The following is a 19,444-nucleotide window of genomic DNA, read 5'->3' on the forward strand; positions in this document are numbered from 1 at the left end:
ATACTTTGGTGACATTTTTTCTTTTTCAATAAAATATTTAGACAGAAAAATTCTTAAAGTCTTGATGGATGAAGTATTATGAATAGTGTGTGTAGTGCTGAAACAGTTAGGTTATAATCAATTAATCAATAAGTCAGTACATCTAGAGCTGCAACTAATTAGGCTATTTCCATTATTGATTAATCAATTGGTTGTTTGGTGTATAAAATGTCAGAAAATGGTCGATCACTGTTTCCTAAACCTAAAATGTTGACAAACAACCCAAAAGAAACCAGTAAAATATTCACATAAAAGAAACTGGAACCAGAAACTCAAAATAATTACAGTTGGTGATTAATTTTCAGACGATTAACTAATCGATTTATCGATTACGGCTGCTCATTGAGAGAACTTGCTTCTTTTCTCCCTTTTTTTAAATTGTAAAAGCAGTTTGAAGGTTTCATCTTCAGCTCTGAATAACAGTGATGGACATTTAGTCACTGTTTTCTGATGTTTTATATACAGAATGACTGATCATTTAATCAAAACAGTCATCAGCAGATTAATTAATGATGAAAATAATCATTAGTTGCAGCTCTAGTTTCTAGATTCTAGATGCACCTGAAATAAAAAAGTTTAAAATGAACCCATAAACAAACTATGACAGTTGTCACACAATAACCTCCATTCAAGATGCATATTTTAAAGTTTTCAATACAATCCAAATAAAGTTGAGCAATAAATCAGATGTAAAGGCAATTTGGACTTAAATCTCTGAGGTTTTTATGCACATATATAAGTTTGTAAAGAGCCAGCTGACTGTGGGAGGCAGGATGGATGGACGGACAGATGGATGAGGGTTTTTCTGTTAATCATTAATAACCTGGATTAGCCGCAGTCTTCTGTAAATATGATGAATGTGTCCACGGCTTCATTGGCTCTGCCCTCCTGCAGCTCTGCTTTATTAGTCTGCTGTTGCTCTGTCAGGTTTATCATCAGCGCAGAGAGTTTTTACACTTTTCTTTAGCTTCTCATCAGTTTGTAGAAACTGACAAAAAATGCTGGACTTGATCTTTTCCTGGATTTGTTTTAAACTCGTTGGTTGGTTTAACAGTGTTTAAGGATTCATTTGTGTTCAGAGCTGGTTCACAGTTTCAAGGACAAATGATCTGCACTGGACTGTTTTTTCACACCAGACTGACTTCAATTTTCTTCTTTGGTTAAATTTTTTTTTCTAAAAGTCTTTATTGACGTCTTTATGTCACTATGCCAATGAAACGCAGCAGTGAGAGCTCAGCCAGGGATGGAGTGTTTCTTATTCACTCTTTAACCAAGACTTTGTGCAGCTCACCAGAGGAAACACGCACAGACTTTAACGGACAGACACACTTTCATCAGGAGGATGATTCTGGGATTAAATCAGGTAAAGCAGCACACAGTCTTATTTAAAGTGGTTTTATTGCTGTTGGGGGTTTAGACCACAGTGGTGGTTGACACCTTGTTGTTTTATAGTTATTACATCATTAGTTTAAGTCTTATGCTGCATCTTTTCCTGTTTTCCTAAAATAATCTTCACCCCATAGTCTAAATGTGTGGAAAGGTTTCACATCTGCTCAAGTATAAAACAAACAAACAAAAAAACATGCCACAGATCAGCCACATGGTGGTGCTGCAACAACAAACTTCACATGACTAAAACTGCAATATTACATCTTCTATTCATTGTTTGTTTTCAGTCTGTATTAAATATACAAAACATGATCAAAAAAGAAAACAGAGAAAAATCTGCACAAGCAAAAATGTATTAAAGAGAAGCAAATGCAACAAAATATATTTAATAGATGGAAAAGAAAAAAGAAAACTATTGATGATGTACAATTTGTCCACACTTATTAAAGTCATTACTTTATACTTTATAAATCAAAATCTCATATTTATTTTTTCCATAAATAGCTTCTGATTGCTTTAGTGGATTTTTACAGAACACAGCGATATATTTGGTGCACAGATAACAAAAATATACCAATATACCATCTTTTTCTTCTCTCATGCAGCGCAGTAGGAAATATAGCAAGTAAACACAACTTGGGAGCCAAGAGAAGATTATAATTAACAATATGAGAAACATAAAAGACTTTTCTTTACTGTTCATGAGCAAAATCACATCAGTTTTCTCCTCAAATGTTTTGTTTCAGACATGTGAGTTGGGACGATGATGAAGATACACAAACAGGAGGGAAGATGTAATCTGTAAATGAGTGAAGTAAGAGAAATCAGTAAAGAAACAAGAATCAAATCAATCAAATAAAAAACAGATACTGGTGTTATGACATGCAGCTTTACAGTCAAATAGTAATCTTTAATGTAAAAATGTAAAACTAGAAACAGACTTTGATGGTTTGCTCCTCCATCCCAAATTTTACCCAAAACTTGTGTTTTATCCTGCAAAACTAAAAAAAAATGTGCACAAAGTAAATAAAAGCTTCAAATTTCTTCCAGTTCATGAAATTCACAACAAAGAATTTAGATTTTAGAAGCAGGTGAAGTTACAGGACTCACTGAAGAAGAAGAAGCATCGAAATAGAGATAAATGTATAAAATGTAAAATGTTCCATCAGTAAAGAAAGAAACCTCAGATATTACAAGTAACTAGTTTACAAGATGAGGCAAAAGAAGACTTTGAGGTCTGAGAATACACCAAAGGACACTGAAGTACAACATTTAAAATGAACAAAATACATAATATGTTTACACATAATTATACCCATTGTCTAATTTTCCAGTGGATGTCCACCAGACATGGTGTGTATGTAATATTTCTCTCACTCTTAGACAGTGGAAAGACCAGTTTCTGTTTAAATCATATTGAAAAAAATCAGATTATTTGAGGAAATTAACGTTTGGATTCTTCTCTAAACTGCAGTTTGCACTTTATTTCCCCAAAACATTCATTAGGAAATAACTCCCATCAGTTTCTTCATGTCTTGAAGCCTTTTTAAAAAAAAACAACCTTTTGATGGAAACAAAAACATAGATGTTCATTTTTTGAGGCAGCAGCCACCTGCAACTCAGCACAAGTTTCCTGTTATGAACTATCTCCAGTGTTTGTATTTGTCTGTATGTTTTCTCAGAAGCAGAGGACAGTAATGAGACGCCGTCCTCTGAGGAGGACCAGGATCTGGTGGACTATAACCCGGATCTGACCGTCAAACAGAGCATCTCTTCCTCCTCCTCCTCCTCCTCCAGGAAGACCATCAGTCAGATCATCAAAGACAAGAAGAAGCAGACACAGCTCACACTGCAGTGGTAAGGAACACTGCAAATATACCAACCTTCAGGTGTCAGTCATGTTTTAACCTCTTATAATTCTGTATTTTATCTTCTATTTCATATTGTGCAAACAAACAAACAAACAAACAAACAAACAAACAATGTGGATGCAAGTCTTGTTCTACATTCTTACAGTACAGAATTATCCATTAGTTATATATATAGAAATCAGTTTCTCTTTGTATTTTCTGTATCCTCTGGCCATTTATGTATTTTTATGGTAAATATAATGATTTTTTTTTACTGATGTGTGTCAACAGGCTGGAGGAGAATTATATAGTGTGTGAAGGAGTGTGTCTGCCTCGCTGTATCCTCTACGCTCACTATCTGGACTTCTGCAGGAAGGAGAAACTAGAGCCAGCCTGCGCTGCAACATTTGGAAAGGTGTGTGTGTTTCTGTAAAGAGACAGAAAAACTCTTCCATATAGTATTTTTTTAAAAATTTGCCATATAATGTTGGATAATGTGAACTCAGACACTGGTATATACAGAGTTCTTATTATGTTACTTCTATAGACCCAAATGCATGAACAAGAATATGGTTTAAGGACAATATATCAAAGCAAATTCTGAACATCATGATCTGGAATATCTCATGTCCTCAGTTGTTTCTTTTTTTGTTGAAAACACACATAAAAACAGGTATTTAAATAATTGCAATTAGTTTTTAAAAGGCCTAAAAAGTCAATTCTGGTGATGATTTGTAATAAATAAGTCTGAATATACAAATAAAAAGTCAATTTTGTTTAATAGAGCCTGACGTTTTCAGTTAAACATACAATAAGAGTGCAAAAACCTAATGATAATGACTGATTAATGATCCGATGACAGAGTTACAGCTGTGACTTCTGAATGATGTTGATCTGATCACAACTTTACGTTTCTTTGTTCTCATCAGACGATCCGACAGAAGTTTCCTCTTCTAACGACAAGAAGACTGGGAACCAGAGGACACTCCAAGTAAACACACAACACTTTACTCTCAGTTTATTTTTTAAATTGCAGTTGCAGTTTTTGAATATAATATATTATTATCTTGACACTCTACAGATATCATTACTATGGGATTGGCATCAAAGAGAGCAGTGCTTACTATCACTCTGTGTATTCTGGGAAAGGTTTGACCAGGTAACACTTTGTTTAACATGTCTGGTCTCTTCTCTTCTTTGTTTATTTTATCTCCATCTTTTGTTGATCGTGCTGTGCTGTACTAATGTATATTTGTTCATTGCTTGTGCACAGTAGTTATGTTGCTTTCTGTTTTGTCTCAGACTGTTATAACAGAGCTCATTCTCTCTTCAAAAGTCTATTTAGTCAGGTGTTTATTTCCTTAAATTATGTTCAGAATATCACATCTGCTGTTTAATCCATGTTAAATAAATCTGGAAATGTTTTTTTTTCTGTGGATGTAAAACGTGACAGATATTACAACATTTATTAATATGAACATGCCACATTTCTCTAAAAGTAAAAAGTTGTTCATGTTTTTCTTTCAAAGATTTTAAAGTCGACACATCATGTTTTAATTAGGACCCGAGGCCAAAGGGCGAAGGCCCTCTTGTATTTCATGTGTTTGTTTCTTTCTTCTTTCTTTATTATTACGCCACTTAAAACCTAAATTTGACCCCCTAAACATGCTCAAAAACTTACCAAATTTGGCACGCACATCAGGTGTGGTAAAAAATTTGATAAAATAAAAATTAACCCCCAATGTGCCAAAACGTGCTCTAGAGCGCCACCTATGTAACTAATATGGCTGCCATGGCCCGTAGGAATGTCGTAGAGAGATCAAACCAAAACTCAATTATTCGTCTCATCAAGACCTACAAATCATACACTGACAACCTTGACCTAAATCCAACAGGAAGTCCGCAATCAGCTGGTCAATATAGAGAATAGGAGGGAAGAAAGGGGAGGGATGGGTGTAGGAGTTGAATGCAGCTCATTTTTGTAGGATACAACAGAAATGTCTATATACATACAGTACATTATATACAAACTTTTTATGAAGTTTGGTGTTATTATCATTTATTTTACAATTATAGGTCTTATATGTATAACTCAGTAGTGGGGATGACCTATGAGGGGAAGGGAAAAAATAGAGTGAGGGTGACAGTTTAGTGACAAAGTGCTGTAGAAAAATGAAATCAAAACTAAAATTTGTAGTTCTATAGTGCAGTTTTTCCTTTATTAGGGCCCGACCATTTAGCGGTTCGCTCACACTCTCCATTCAAATATATGAGTATTTTTCTGACCAGCTGCAGTTACTTATTGTCTCTACACACCTGACAGTACACATGTTAATCAAACTTTGACCAGGTCATGTGGGTTAAAATTCTTTCCTTTTCTAAAAATAGACTTGATGAAAATTAGGAAATTAATTTGTTTTACACACAAACTCATCAAGAGTTTTCAATTTACTAATTGAAATTCAACTTTTCTGATCAAATCAAACATTTGTCGTTTAAATTTAAGCTCAAATCTGATTTTCTTTGGTTACAGGTTTTCAGGGAGTAAACTCAAGAACGAGGTAATTCTCTCACTTATTGAAATAAAAACTATGGTATAGATATTAACTAAAGAAAACAGTCCTGACGTTGTTCTGCTCTGCAGGGAGGTTTCACCAGGAAATACTCACTGAGCTCTAAAACTGGAACATTACTCCCAGACTTCCCCAGTGCTCAGCATCTTCTGCTGCAGGGAAATATCTCCAGAGAAAAGGTTGGTATTGATTATTATAAACAGACATGATCATCTCTGAGAAGCTTTACGGTCTCTATCTGCAGTGTTTCTTTCTGATGAAAACAGAACAGCAAACATCTCAATTCTGAAAAACACAGTTTTGGTTAATTGGTTGTCAGTGATTCCATCGTTATTGTTGGTTTAATTTCATGTTCCTGTTCCAGGTGGACACTCTCATCATGATGTATAAAACACACTGCCAGTGCATCTTGGACAATGCCATTAATGTCAACTTTGAGGAGGTGATAATTACTGTCACATGAGAGCATTTTATTATTTAATACCAGTGAAGAGGACAGTTTACTGTCCACTCCAACTGATAAAACTCTTCAAATATTTTTGTTTCAGATCCAGAATTTTCTGCTTCACTTCTGGCAGGGAATGCCCGACCACCTGCTGCCGCTGATGGAAAACCCAGTGATAGTCGACATCTTCTGTGTCTGCGACTCTATTCTATATAAGGTTGTCATAAAATCAGATTTCTATCTTTTCATTTTTGGAGAATAACATAAAAACTACACATGTCAGACCCCAAAATGCAAAGGGGATAAAAAATATCTCAAACTCAAATGTTTATACTGAATGAAAAGTTCTAGTTTAGTTTCAGCAAAGTGATAAAATGTGATAATGATGGATAATATGCATATTATCTATTTCTTTTGCACTGATGATGCAAAACTCAAAAGCTTGTGCTTTTTTGCAAACATTGCCTACTTGACTATAAAATATGGAGGCTAAACATAAGGTCAGTCATAAAACCATCTAAAATACAATGGTAAAATAGATTTTATTGACTGATTAATTAATAGTTAACCCTAAAGGCAAAGAGTTTATAACCTGAGAAAGAAGCTCTTGGAAGTTTAAAGAATAACAATGTCGCTTTTGAGTGGAGGGTCTCAGGAAATTCTTAGAAAATAAACTTAAAGATCTTTTCCAGACATGTTTTAAGACATATAAAAATACTTAAAAAAAAAAAAAAGATTATTGTTTGCTTTTTTAAACTTTATTTGTCTGTTGAAATACAGATAGACATGAAGCAGGTGAAAACAGAGGGGTGTGACATGCAGCAAAGGTCTGTGGATAGAACTGAACTGCAGACTGGAGGCTTTAGGTTTCCATATTACACTCCTGTAAGGTGCATACTGGACCAGGATTGGCTCCAAACTAGTTGTGGTGTCACAAATGATGCTTGTAGGTAAACGCCTTAAAATCAGACTTCCGGCGAGCACGGAGAAACTTTCCATTTCAGCAGATGAAGGTGAAAACAGCCTTCTAGTGTCAAACTCTGCACATACATCATTCTGCACAGTGAAGTTTAAACTTCTAACTGAAGGAACATTAAGCAAAACATATTTTTGAGTGGAGCAGCACTTAAATAAGCTAAAGAGAACATTACCTCCACTAAAATCAAAATGGTATTCATGTAAATGAATCACTGATGGGCACCTTTCTGCAATGGCAAAACCCAACCTGAAACTACTTATTAGTTAAAGTCAAAGTGTCCTGTTCTGTATTCTGGCTCACTGATGGAGAACTAACTGATGAACTAGTGTTTTCTTTACTGTCTCAGGTTCTTACAGACGTTCTGATTCCTGCTACGATGCAAGAGATGCCCGAGAGGTTTGTTTCTTCTACTTATCTTTCTGCGCCATATAATAGTGCTGTGCTTAGCATTTCTTAAACATTTATGTATTGTTGTTAAATTAGTTTTAAGTAAAAGCACACAAATATGATCTTAAGATTGCAGTGACTTGTGCTGATCCAGTGCTGGTGATGAAAAAATTAAAACCACATAAATCTTGGGCAGCTGTGGTTTGAACCCCAGCTCCTCCAGTCCACATGTCCAAGTGTCCTCGGGCAAGATACCGAACCCCAAATTGCTCTGAGTGTGTGTGTGAATGGGTGAGCATAGAAACATCATGGGGAGCTTTGCATAAGAAGCATTGTATCACTCCTGATGAGCAGGTTGGCACCTTGTATGGCAGCCATCAGTGTGTGAATGTGTGTGTGTGTGAACGGGTGAATGTTGGCATGTATTGTAAATTACTTTGAGTGGTTGTGGGACTAGCGAGGGACAATATTTATATCGTCCATTTACCATAAAACCTGTTGCCTCCCCATCACTTCCCCATTCATTAAGAAGATAAACATGTTGGATTAAAATTCATCTTCTGCTGTTGCCAGAAAGCTTCGGCTTAGTTTTGTGAAATTCTATTTTTATATTGTTTATTATTCCTTGTTATGATAAAAGCAGGTTTTAAGTCCAGTTTAAATGCACTTAATTAGAGATGAAAACAAAATTGAAAGAGCACATGTCAAACTTAGGTTCATAGTTATTTGTGGGAGGATGAGTGATTGATTAATTAGGTCGATTTGGAATTGAGAGGAGACATCTGACCTGACTGATCTTATGAATGTTCATTAGTCTGTTAGCAGATATCCGCAACTTTGCCAAACACTGGGAGCACTGGCTAGCCTCCTCCCTGGAAAACCTCCCAGAATGCCTTGCAGCCAAGAAACTCCCAATTGCACGCCGCTTCGTCTCCTCCCTGAAGAGACAGACCTCGTTCTTACACCTGGCACAGGTACTACGTCTGCTCTATGATAGCTTGTGTATATTAAAGATGATTCAGTGTCAAAAATATGATTTCTTTCTCTTTTTTTTAATCCTCTCATCATTGCAGATAGCTCGTCCAGCGCTGTTTGACCAGGCCGTGGTCACCAACATGGTGTTGGATATCGACAACGTAGATCTCAGCAGCATCAGCTCGCAGCCTTTACTCAGCATCACTGCGACAGGCGACCAGGACCAAGACATCTACTCTGAGTGTAAGACAGCTGCTTAAAATCCAACTCATATTTCCTCAAAGCGACTTGATGGAGATTGAATATTATTTCATCATCATGCCTGAGATTATAAAAGGAGTTTTGTGTTAATGATGTAGTTTCTTGTCTCGTCCAGATGACTCCATCACCGTCTTCCGGGAGCTGAAAGAGCTGCTGAGGAAGAACGCCACGGTGGAGTCCTTCATCGAGTGGTTGGACTCTGTCGTGGAGCATAAAGTCATCAAGGTAGCAGCTGTTTACTCTTAGATGTATTTAGTGTGCAAGTGTGTGTGGATGGATGGACTCACTAGATGATTCTCTGAATGTCATCTTGTGCAATCAACCGATTTTCTTCTCTGTCTCCGGTCAGCCCGGTAAGCAGAGCGGTCGGTCGGTGAAGAAGCGAGCTCAGGACTTCCTGCTCAGGTGGAGTTTCTTCGGTGCCAGAGTGATGCACAACCTCACACTCAACAACGCCTCCAGCTTTGGTGAGAAAATATCAACATAAGCTTAGAAATAGCTTCAATTTCTGCACAACATAAACTCACTCTACTGCAATAAAACTTTATTGAAAAGAAACACATTTAACATGACACTGTGGGAAAAGTTATTCTTCAAAACCCTGCTAAAGATGTAACAATTGTTCAGCATATATTTACAAAACACTTGGACAAACTATGTTTTATTGATTTCATAAAATAAAATAAGTTAACTTTCAGGGTACGCATTTTATATTTCATAAACTATACAGGACTGTCACTACCATTGAGGGAATATTTCAGGGAATTTGTGAGTCTACATTCTACAATTACAAACATATTACACATTTTATGTTGCTAAAGGAAATATGATGCGTCATATGTAAAATATTGCTTCATGGCGACTGATGACCTCCCGGTGTGTGATATGTGGAGACAAGCTGTCCATTGAGACAATGAAGCCCTCAAAACTGCTTTGACACCTTGAGTCCAAGCACCCTTTGCTTAAAGAAAAAACCCATTGAGTTCTTTGAGCGAAAAAAAAAAAAAAACGCGAGCAAGCGAGACAGAAGCGAGTGTCGAGAGCCGCCACCTCTACAAATGCTGCTGCTCTGAGAGCATCGTACTTAGCCATGAGGCTTAGAAACCTTTCACTATCGGAGATGAATTGATTCTGCCTGCTGCCAAGGACATGCACCATGAACTGTTGGGAGAAGCTTCAGCTAACAAGATGGCAAATGCTCCTCTTTCAGCTGCCACAGTCTGAAGGAGAGTTGATGAAATAGAGGAGGACGTCGAAGCACAGTTGTTGGAACAGCTTTGTGTGTGACTATGGTAGACAGATGTCAACAACAAGGCAATACTGCTGGTTTATGCGTGATATATATTTAAAGATGATGAGGATATGTTGTGTGTCCTCTCACTACCAAGTAACACAACTGGAGGAGAACTCTTCAAGTCTTTGAATGACTACACAGACTGGTCATTCTGTGTTGGAATATGCACAGACGAGGCTGCAGCTATGCTCGTCTACACACTCGCAGAGAAATGCTGGCTAGCCCAAAAATGTCACCTGATCTTAACAGTGAATTGAGTGACGTTATTAAACTTATCAATCACATCAAAGCGCACGCCCTTAACTCACATCTATTTGAGCAGCTTTGTGAGGAAATGGACACAGAGCACAAACGCCTATTACACACTGAAGTCAGGTGTCTATCAAGGGGGGAGATTCCTGCCAGAGCTAAGAGAGCCGCTTTCTTTCAGAAATAAAGTCACTGCTGGTAGCACACTTCAGTGACGACACATACCTGTGTGACATCTTCAACCTGCTCAATGAACTCTATGTCTCACCTCAGGGGAGAATGACAACTGTCTACAAGTTGGCAGATAAAGTGTCTGCATTCAAAGCCAAACTGGAACTGTGGGGACGGCGAGTGGACGGAGCACATTTGACATGTTCCAAACATTAGCCCAGTAGTCAATATCGGCTGGTTTAAATGGACTGTGGACACTTATAAAAGATATATAAATAAGAGACATTTAGTTTAAGAGACTGTTTAAGACATAAAGCCAATACAATGAATAGATACCTGAACTCTGTATGTAGAACAGAGAAGTCCTGTTAAGAAGGATTAGTGATGCAATGATTTACTAAGCAAGTATATTATATTTATATCTTTGTGTCTGTAACCTCTGGCGTACTGTCCTTGTGTTGTGTATTTGTGCTGTTTGTATTTGGTCTTTTTTTGTAATCAAAAAGGTAAAAAAAAAATAAAAATCATTCAGCTAAATTATTTTTCACTTCTCTCATCTCCATCACTCAGTCTACAGGATGTGTTGACCACACACACACACACACACACACACACACACACTGTGTCTAATACTAAGCCAGCTTGGAGCAGATTGCTACAATAGCGCCATAAATTGTAATGGCCAGACTCACCTTGATTAAACAAAGTCTTATCTGCGGGTCGCGTGCTCTCTGTTCAAACACACGCACACAGAGTACGTGTACATGAATAAACACTGACCATTTGGTCTCTGAAGTTCCCAGCAGCTCAAACACAGAAGGTTTTAAACCTGCAACCCTGCAGGTCAAACAAAGAGCAGCTTGATCCTAAAGGTCAAACAGTAGATACACAGGAATCGTCACACTTTTAAGGGACAATTCTTGACTTTTGTGTTTCGGCGTTTAACAGGTTCCTTCCATGTGATCAGGATGCTGTTAGATGAATATATCCTGTTGGCTCTGGAAACTCAGTTTAACAACGACAAGGAGCAGGACCTACAGAACCTCCTGGACAAATACATGAAGAATGCAGGTATCAGGCATCACAACAAACACTCACACAGCTGCTGACGTACATCCAGCTGATGGTTTAAAGTTGACTCACACCTACAGCAGATCTGTTGTTTACTCCATATAGTCTCCATGTCATAATCAAAGACGCAGTTAAGAGAAATGGGACCACAGGTACACTGATTGTTAATTAATGTGTATTGTCCCCATAAATAAACAAACAAAGTAAATAAAAATCTGTCCTTTTACCCACATTAATACATTTGAAGGATTTCTAAAAAACAAGTTACAAAATTCTTTATAAGATGACTTAAAACCAAGAAAATGCAAAGATTAAAGTGAAGTAACATGTGGATGATATAAATGATAAAATATACATGTTTGACAAATTAAATTATTACATTAAAAATACACATACAGTGAAAGCACAGCTATATTTATAAATGTTTATTCTTAGTCCACATCACAGTAAAATTGCTCAGTTTGGTTTCAAGGGAAGTTTATTTACTCAGCACCTTTTAAAAATAGTCAATTCAACAGCTAAATGCATTAAAACAACATTTAATTACAAAATGAAGAAGGAAATAGAACCAAGTAAAGTAGAATAAAAAGAAATACAGTAAAATAAATAAAGGAAATTAAAGGGCTGCACAAAAAATGCATCAATCAAAACAGGAAGTTTAATTTTGATTTAGAGGTGGATACATTCGGGACACATACAGATACATATAGAACAATATAAAGGCTCCTACAATTCAATAATAAATCAACATCAACAAAACTTGAGTTTTATTGTTAATATAATTTATTTTCTCATTTTCAGACGCCAGTAAAGCAGCGTTCATGGCCTCTCCCAGTTCCTGCTTCCTAGCCAATCGCAACAAGGCCACTGCTGCCATTGACCAATCAGTGAAGAATGAGTCTTTGGTAGAACACGCCTACATGTCTCTCTCCACCAATCAGCAGCAAGGTCTGGAGACGAGCACTGTCGTGTACCAGGGGACGGATTCTGTTGGTTTCACAGTTTCAGGTCAGAAAAAACATGAAAAACAAACATGATGTTGCATCATAAACACTTTAATCATATAAAGTATATATATTGTGTATAAATATATATATTGTGTGTTGTTATGCTTTTGACATTAATTTTTTATACAACAACACTCCAGCAGCAGCTTTTATTTGGTATCAGATTTGTAGCCTTTTTTATGATAATGAGATATGATAATAGATCTTTTTGACCATGAAAATGATTGATTGATTGATGATTTTCTCTAAACTTAAAGTTATAATCCTTAAGATTTCAGTGTTGGTTGATTTGGTGACACCTGTGGTTACTGGAGGTAACAGCAAGTGCAGTTTAACACTGCAGCAAACACCTTGAGCAGCTACTTTGTCAGAAAAACAACAGAAGGGCGACTGATGTATCTGTTTATAGCGCAGCCAAACAAACTGACATTATTTTAATAAAGAAGTCTGTCAATACGAGGCCTTTTTCCATCATGAGATGAGCGGCTGTAATCTGATATCATGCTGCAAACAGTGTGAATATTTATAAGATTACAGACTGGATTACATACAGCATTGTTTCATGTGAATCCTCTGTGCAATTTAACCTGCCACGAACAAGGAAAACTACTTTATAGAGAGGTAATTACTGAATGTAAATATATAGCGACCATTAATAGTATCAAAAATGGGATTTGATTTCATGACAATCTCAAAGTAACAATAACAATGCATCAAATGACAGTGTATAGTGTCAGAGGTGTTGCTCATAGTGATGAACATACAGAGAATTATCAGTGACTCTGCAGCTCCTCTCGGCTTTACGGAGCTTTATAGTGAGTTTCAGCTCATTGTTTATCTGTCCGGCTGCGACTTTACTGTTCTGGTTCACTCTCAGCGCTCTCATAGCGTTGTTTTGGGCCGCAGCAGGCAGCTGTTTTCAGAGAAAAAGCTCTAAAAAGCAGCTGTACACTAACTGCTCAGCACCAAACGGCAAACAGACACAGTTAGCTGTAGACTAGCTGGTGAACATAGTGGAGCATTTAAGAGCCAAATATTTCCCTCAGGAGTTGGTAGAGAGCAAAAACAGAGCTAAAAGAGAGTGAATGTTGGACTTACATTCACCAGATGGACAGAAACACGACTCCACATGAATGATAATGTTGCTCCGTAACTGCTGGATGTGGAAATAAGCAACTGTTTGCTAACAAGTTCAACATATCAACTTTTACATGTTCTTTCTACCACAAACAGAACCGTAATTTATTTAAATAAAATACAGATGTATTCTTCATCCTCCCACACAGGTGGTCAGATGGACTTCTCTCAGGTCAGCGCCCCCCTCATGACGCCCCCCATCTCTCCGGCAGCGTTGGTGCACCGAGGCTCCGTCATCAACCAGGGGCCGATGGCGGGGAGACCCCTGACGTCTTCCTCTTCTTCCTCCTTGTCCTGCTCCTCCTCCTCTTCCTCCTGCCTCTCCTCTCTCAGCGCCATGACGCAGCCCAGCCCCTGCGCTTCCTACCCAGAGACCCTGTACCACTGCTTACCTCAGACCAGCTCCGGTTACTTCCCTCCAGCCAGCGGCTCCTCGACCTCCGTCTACCAGCCTGCACTCAGGTCAGCTTCACTTTAGACTTGTTAAGGTTCAGTCAGTGTCATTTACCTTTGATACTATATGATGAATATAATGAGGAGTTTGACAGGATAAAGATATATTGTTAATCATAATTATTGATCTCTAATTGATGGGAAACTCTTACCCTGATCTGACTCTAAATACATATTTATTTGATTTTATGTATATCAAGATATTCAGGGTGGAGATAATGATTACTATTAGTTGTATTTTTATCTAATTTGTAGGCGTAAATCTCTAGTTAATTCAAATGTTTTTAAAAATCTGTTTTCTTGTTTTTGTATTCCTTTTTATCTCAAGTTTCCTCTGATATCATAAATCACAAACAATCTTCATTAAAGGAGTTAAAGATCACCTCCAGACATGTATTAAAACATATAAAAAGACTGTTTGGAACAACATTGTGTGTCTGATATAAAAAACTGTAATCGCCATGTTAAAATCCTTAAAATTACATCTACACTTTCTCCCTTATTAAAAATTGGCTCCAAACTAGTCGTGATGTCACAAATCATGCTCATAGTCCCGACCCCTTAAAATCTGATTTTCAATGAGCTCAGAGAAACTTTCCACTTTCAGCAGATAAATGTGGAAACAAACAGCACATACATCATTCTGCACAGAGAAGCTCAAACATCCAACTGAACGAACAAGAAGAAAAACATATTTTTGAGTGGAGGGAAACTTTAATAAAGTTATGAAATATTGTCTCCACTGGCCATGTGGTGGTATTACAACAAAAAGTGCAACTTTTAATCCTATTCATACAAAACTGTAACTCAGTTTGCCCTTAAAAAACAAAAAATCTTGTTGCCAGCTGGACCACCAGTCAGCCTCCATGTTTCTTCGGTCTTTTGCACTTTTTTATAAACTATACACGCGGCCATATTGAGGAATTTCTGTGTATTGTTGTAAAAACTGTGTTCCACCTTGACCAGAATGAAATTTCCAACAGAGTGCTTGCATTTTTTTTTCTGAAAAAAAGAAGATTTTTTTTAAAACGTGCAGCAACGCCTGCAACTAACAATGATACAGTCAATTAATCAACTGATTATTTTCTCAATTAATTGTTTTGTCTATAAAATGTCAGAAAATAGCTTCAAATTCTCACATTAAAAAGCTGCAGCAACTGAATATTAGATTTCAGTATTAACTGACTTAAATAAATATTCAATTATCAAAATAGTTTTGATTAATTTTTTATCGACTAATCGCTGCAGCTCTTCCTCCAGCAATAAAACTAAAAGCTTGATGTTATGTCATCGGCAAATCTAGCGCTGGTCACTGAGCCCTTCAGTCCCATTCAAGCACATTCAAGCACATATAAAACATTTCTTCCATTGATGCTGGTTGAGTTCAGGTATCAGTGCAAAACAAATTACTGTACAAGTTCAAATCTCTCTGCAGTTCACACCACATCTTCAGAAGCTGTTCTCATATACAGAATGTCTGTATGAGATTTTTTTGTAGCAAAAATAGCATTTAGCTTCTTCACTTATCACTCTTTGCTCATTAGTGTTGATCTGTACTTGTCTGGTTTATTTTGTCTGAAGATTTGTGTCATTTGTGTCCAGGCCTCAGCCTCAGAGTCAGTGTCTAGCTTCAGTTCAGACCTCGTCCCTGGCCTACCACCTCTCCCGGTTCCCCTCCTTCAATGACCAGCACCTGACTAAAGACGTGTTCTACAGTCATCATCATCCATCATCCCACCATCACTCATCCAACAGCACCAACTGCTCCCTGACACCTTATGCTTCTGCAGTCCGACCCACATCCAGCTACAGCTCAGGCACGGATCCGGTCCAGACTGAACAGGGGCTGGATGCTCCGACAGCAGCCCAGATACTGGACTCAGCAGAAGGGTTCAGCTTTGTGGGGGCCGGGCTGAACCCTTCCAGCGGTGGGTGTCAGGGACAGACGTACTCAGCTGCAGGACACAGTGGTAAGAAAATGTTTTGACTTGTTTGACTTTGAAAATAAGTCACTCAGACTTTGGGTCCATCTTTATAAACTTGCAACGCAGATACAAACATGTTTCAAACCCTCAGAACTTTATTTTAAATTATATTCTGCTCAAGATCTCAGACATTTTAAAGATATGAAACATGCCTGTTTGCATTACAGAGAAATACATGTAAATAAAATGCACAGAACAGCTTGAATATTTCATTTAATTTAACTGTGCGGTCCTCCTGACTTGGGTTTAAATATTTTACTCGGTGTAAAACTTACACTGACTTAATTAAGTGTTGGAACAAACGGATACAGAATATATATTTAATTTTTTAATATTATAAAAATTATTAAGGGTAAAACGAAGAGTTAGGGAGCTCTGCGTCCTAATATGTATGATTCTTTTGATTTTTCTAAGTGAAAATCTAATAATTAATCAATCAAAAGGGAACCTGACTCAGCGCATGCTCATCAGGAATAACTCATTGTGTGTCTTGCAGACATCTGTGTCTGAAACACACTGAGAACCGTTGCTGTAAGTTGCATTGCTGCTCGCGACTGCAACTGTTTTACTGTGTTGTGTTGCAGCAATGCAACCAGACAGTTATTTTTAACATTAATTGAAATTTAGGGACTTACAGTTTGTTGTCTGCACACGGAGTCAAACTCTGTTAAAGCCTTAAATTTTTCAAGTCAGTGAGATGATATTAACTTTAAACTTTTATTTGTTTTTAAAGAACATAAAATACATCACTTTCTTTGACTTTGACTATTTTACCCAGGAGACATGAGGAGAAGCTTTCATGGCTGATGAACCGCTATTATTGTGTTTTTTGTGGTGAAAACACATTTAATTACTCGCAAAAAACTAAAAATAAATGAATGATAACTGAAGGCAAACATCCAGTTCTCAGCTATATGTGAACAAACAAAATGACGTTATAATTATAAACGTAGTTCTTGGAAAAAACAGGAAATGCAATGTCAAACGTTCCTCTTGTGTTAGGTTACTATGGCAACAGCAGTTACCTGGACAGCCAACGGATGACATCACTGGTTGACCAGCACGTATCTGTCATCAGCAGCGTCGGCAGTCTCCGCCCGTTCCCTCCAACGTACTCCGAAGTCCACGATCCGCTCAACATCCTGGACGAACCGGGAAGGAAAACAGGAGCGTACTTCACCGAGGCCGAAACCGGAGCAGGTAAACATAAAGATGACGTAGACGGAAATAACAAGGATCTGATGTGGGGAGTTTCAGGATTGTTTTACTTTTGTACAGACAAAAACGCATGTCTTGACTTTGTGCTGCATTGTACATTTCTAAAAAAACACTTACAAAACTACAATTAAAATCTTTGACATTTCTGTTGTTTCCTCCACAGATCATTCCCTTCCCTCGGCAGGATCTGCTCCCTGCATGTACGGCGTTCCCTCTCCGTTCACCTCTCAGGACGCGCTGCTCTCCCAGCAACGTGTGCCGTCATCTTCAGACGTGCAGGAGCTGGTGTCCTCGCTGCCTCCCATCAATACCGTCTTCATGGGCGCAGGAGGAGTACAATGACGATGAAAACACAAACTTCTGCCGGATAATGGTCCTGACGTTCAGAGTCCAGCTCCCATCAGACCAGCCCAGATCCAGAAAGTATGCGTGTGCACAGCGGAGAGAGTGAGATGAACGACATGTGACAAAGACACTAAAGTCAAACCCTGGACGTCCAAACTGTAGGTACAACATGAGCCTTAGCTTGGGAAGCCACCAGGACACTTTATCCATCAGCATAGAAAAACATTTTTACTGGAGAAGACCTTCTTGTACGTCTATACACCTTATAATATTTATTTATGAAAAGGGAACAGTAACCAAACTAATATATTTCAGATAGAAAGAGATTTATTTGTATGAAAATATATATTATTACTTCTTCTATGTCCACTTCTGTAATTTTCCCCAATTTGGAAACGATGACAAACTGCTTTTGTTCCTGCAGTACGTGATGCCTGAGGGCTTCCATTTCCTCTGTGTGTGAGTTGTTGTAAATAAAGTATTTTTTTTTGTCAGACTGACGTGCTTTTCACTGACTGCGCAACAAGTGGAAAACAGCAGGACACTTTCTCTGCTCTGGCATTTATTCATTAGTCTGGTGATGTAAAGACTTAGAAATTTAGAACGGCTGTTATCACTGCTGCAGGATGTCAGACAATGATCACTCAGATTCTTTTAGAGCCACTGACTGTCACTAACTAAAACACACAGTTTGTGTTTGGCAATGAAAAATAGTTTTATTGTCTTAGAGGGCTTGTTTACGTCCTTCCCTTCTTTAATTGGTATATTAAAAAAGCTCTGCTCTCGTAGTCTTGATGACTACGGCTGCAAAATGCTTCAAAGGGTTTTGGTTTTAGTTAAGACTCAATTCAAGCTGAAACAGCTGATTCATCCTTTAGTCAATTGATAGACAATAAATTAATTTGAAAAACAAGAATCATTCAGTTCAGATCAGATCACAGAGGAAATTCTTGTTGCAGCATAAAAACATAAAATGTAGAAATAGAAATAAAAAGAAGAGTAAAGGTCTGAGAATAACCAAAGTTATTACATTTTATCCTGAAAGAGACATGAAGGTATCAAATATCACAACAATCCATCCTATAGTTGTTGAAATGTCTCAACAGAAACTAAAATTGTCAACCTGATAGTGGCACTAGATGAACAATCATGTGAACACCAGCAGGATTCATCCTCTGGGGAGCAGGAATGTCTGTACATCCATGTGACAGATGTTGAGATATTTCACTGAATAAGAAAAATGTTTGACATACAGGTGACACTAGAAGAAAAGTCAGAGGATCACTGCATCATTAGGATGTCTCCATCAGGAATCTTGAATATCTGAAGCCAACTTCATGGCAATCCGTCCGATAGTTGTCAAGACATTTCACAACTTGCTGCTGGAAGGTTAGTCAGATACTTTCATGGCAATACAACCAATAGTAGTTGAAATATTTCAGTCTTGACTAAAGTGGTAGACGGACCAACATTTCCATCCAGAAGAGCCATAAAAATACAAAACATTTGCAGGTTCCAGCTTCTTTACTCTATTTTATGTGATTGTAAATGTAATATTGTTGGTTTTGAACTGTTGGTTTGACAAAACAAGTGATTTGAAGATGTCACCTTGGACT

General features: G+C 37.6%; 1 protein-coding gene and 1 long non-coding RNA gene across 2 annotated transcripts; one reads left to right on the forward strand and one right to left on the reverse strand.

Moving 5' to 3' along the window:
- The first annotated feature begins 1,245 nt into the window (after positions 1-1,245).
- On the forward strand, positions 1,246-18,316 carry LOC137168797 (DNA-binding protein RFX6-like). The gene is made up of 20 exons (XM_067571571.1): positions 1,246-1,402; positions 3,111-3,285; positions 3,570-3,693; positions 4,208-4,269; positions 4,360-4,437; positions 5,812-5,839; positions 5,923-6,030; positions 6,216-6,293; positions 6,400-6,513; positions 7,622-7,671; positions 8,477-8,636; positions 8,736-8,880; positions 9,014-9,123; positions 9,248-9,365; positions 11,561-11,683; positions 12,485-12,691; positions 13,977-14,289; positions 15,883-16,250; positions 17,268-17,465; positions 17,647-18,316. Exons 1-20 carry the CDS (start codon positions 1,246-1,248, stop codon positions 17,823-17,825), a joined length of 2,895 nt encoding a protein of 964 aa, XP_067427672.1. The 3' UTR covers positions 17,826-18,316.
- LOC137168798 (uncharacterized) lies at positions 1,421-6,032 on the reverse strand. The gene is made up of 2 exons (XR_010924342.1): positions 5,948-6,032; positions 1,421-2,227 (listed from the first exon to the last, which is right to left on the reverse strand). It is a non-coding gene; the product is annotated as an uncharacterized lncRNA (long non-coding RNA).
- Positions 18,317-19,444: the final 1,128 nt, after the last annotated feature.

The sequence above is a fragment of the Thunnus thynnus genome, chromosome 18 (assembly GCF_963924715.1).
Source record: "Thunnus thynnus chromosome 18, fThuThy2.1, whole genome shotgun sequence".
NCBI classification, from domain to species: Eukaryota; Metazoa; Chordata; class Actinopteri; order Scombriformes; family Scombridae; genus Thunnus; species Thunnus thynnus.

Bases quoted from the DNA above. Each gene is read 5' to 3' on its own strand.
- LOC137168797 (XM_067571571.1), top strand. From the start codon at position 1,246: ATGCCAATGAAACGCAGCAGTGAGAGCTCAGCCAGGGATGGAGTGTTT. The intron at 4,438-5,811 runs GTAACACTTTGT...CTTTGGTTACAG, and splicing joins TCTGGGAAAGGTTTGACCAG to GTTTTCAGGGAGTAAACTCA. The intron at 9,124-9,247 runs GTAGCAGCTGTT...GTCTCCGGTCAG, and splicing joins TGGAGCATAAAGTCATCAAG to CCCGGTAAGCAGAGCGGTCG.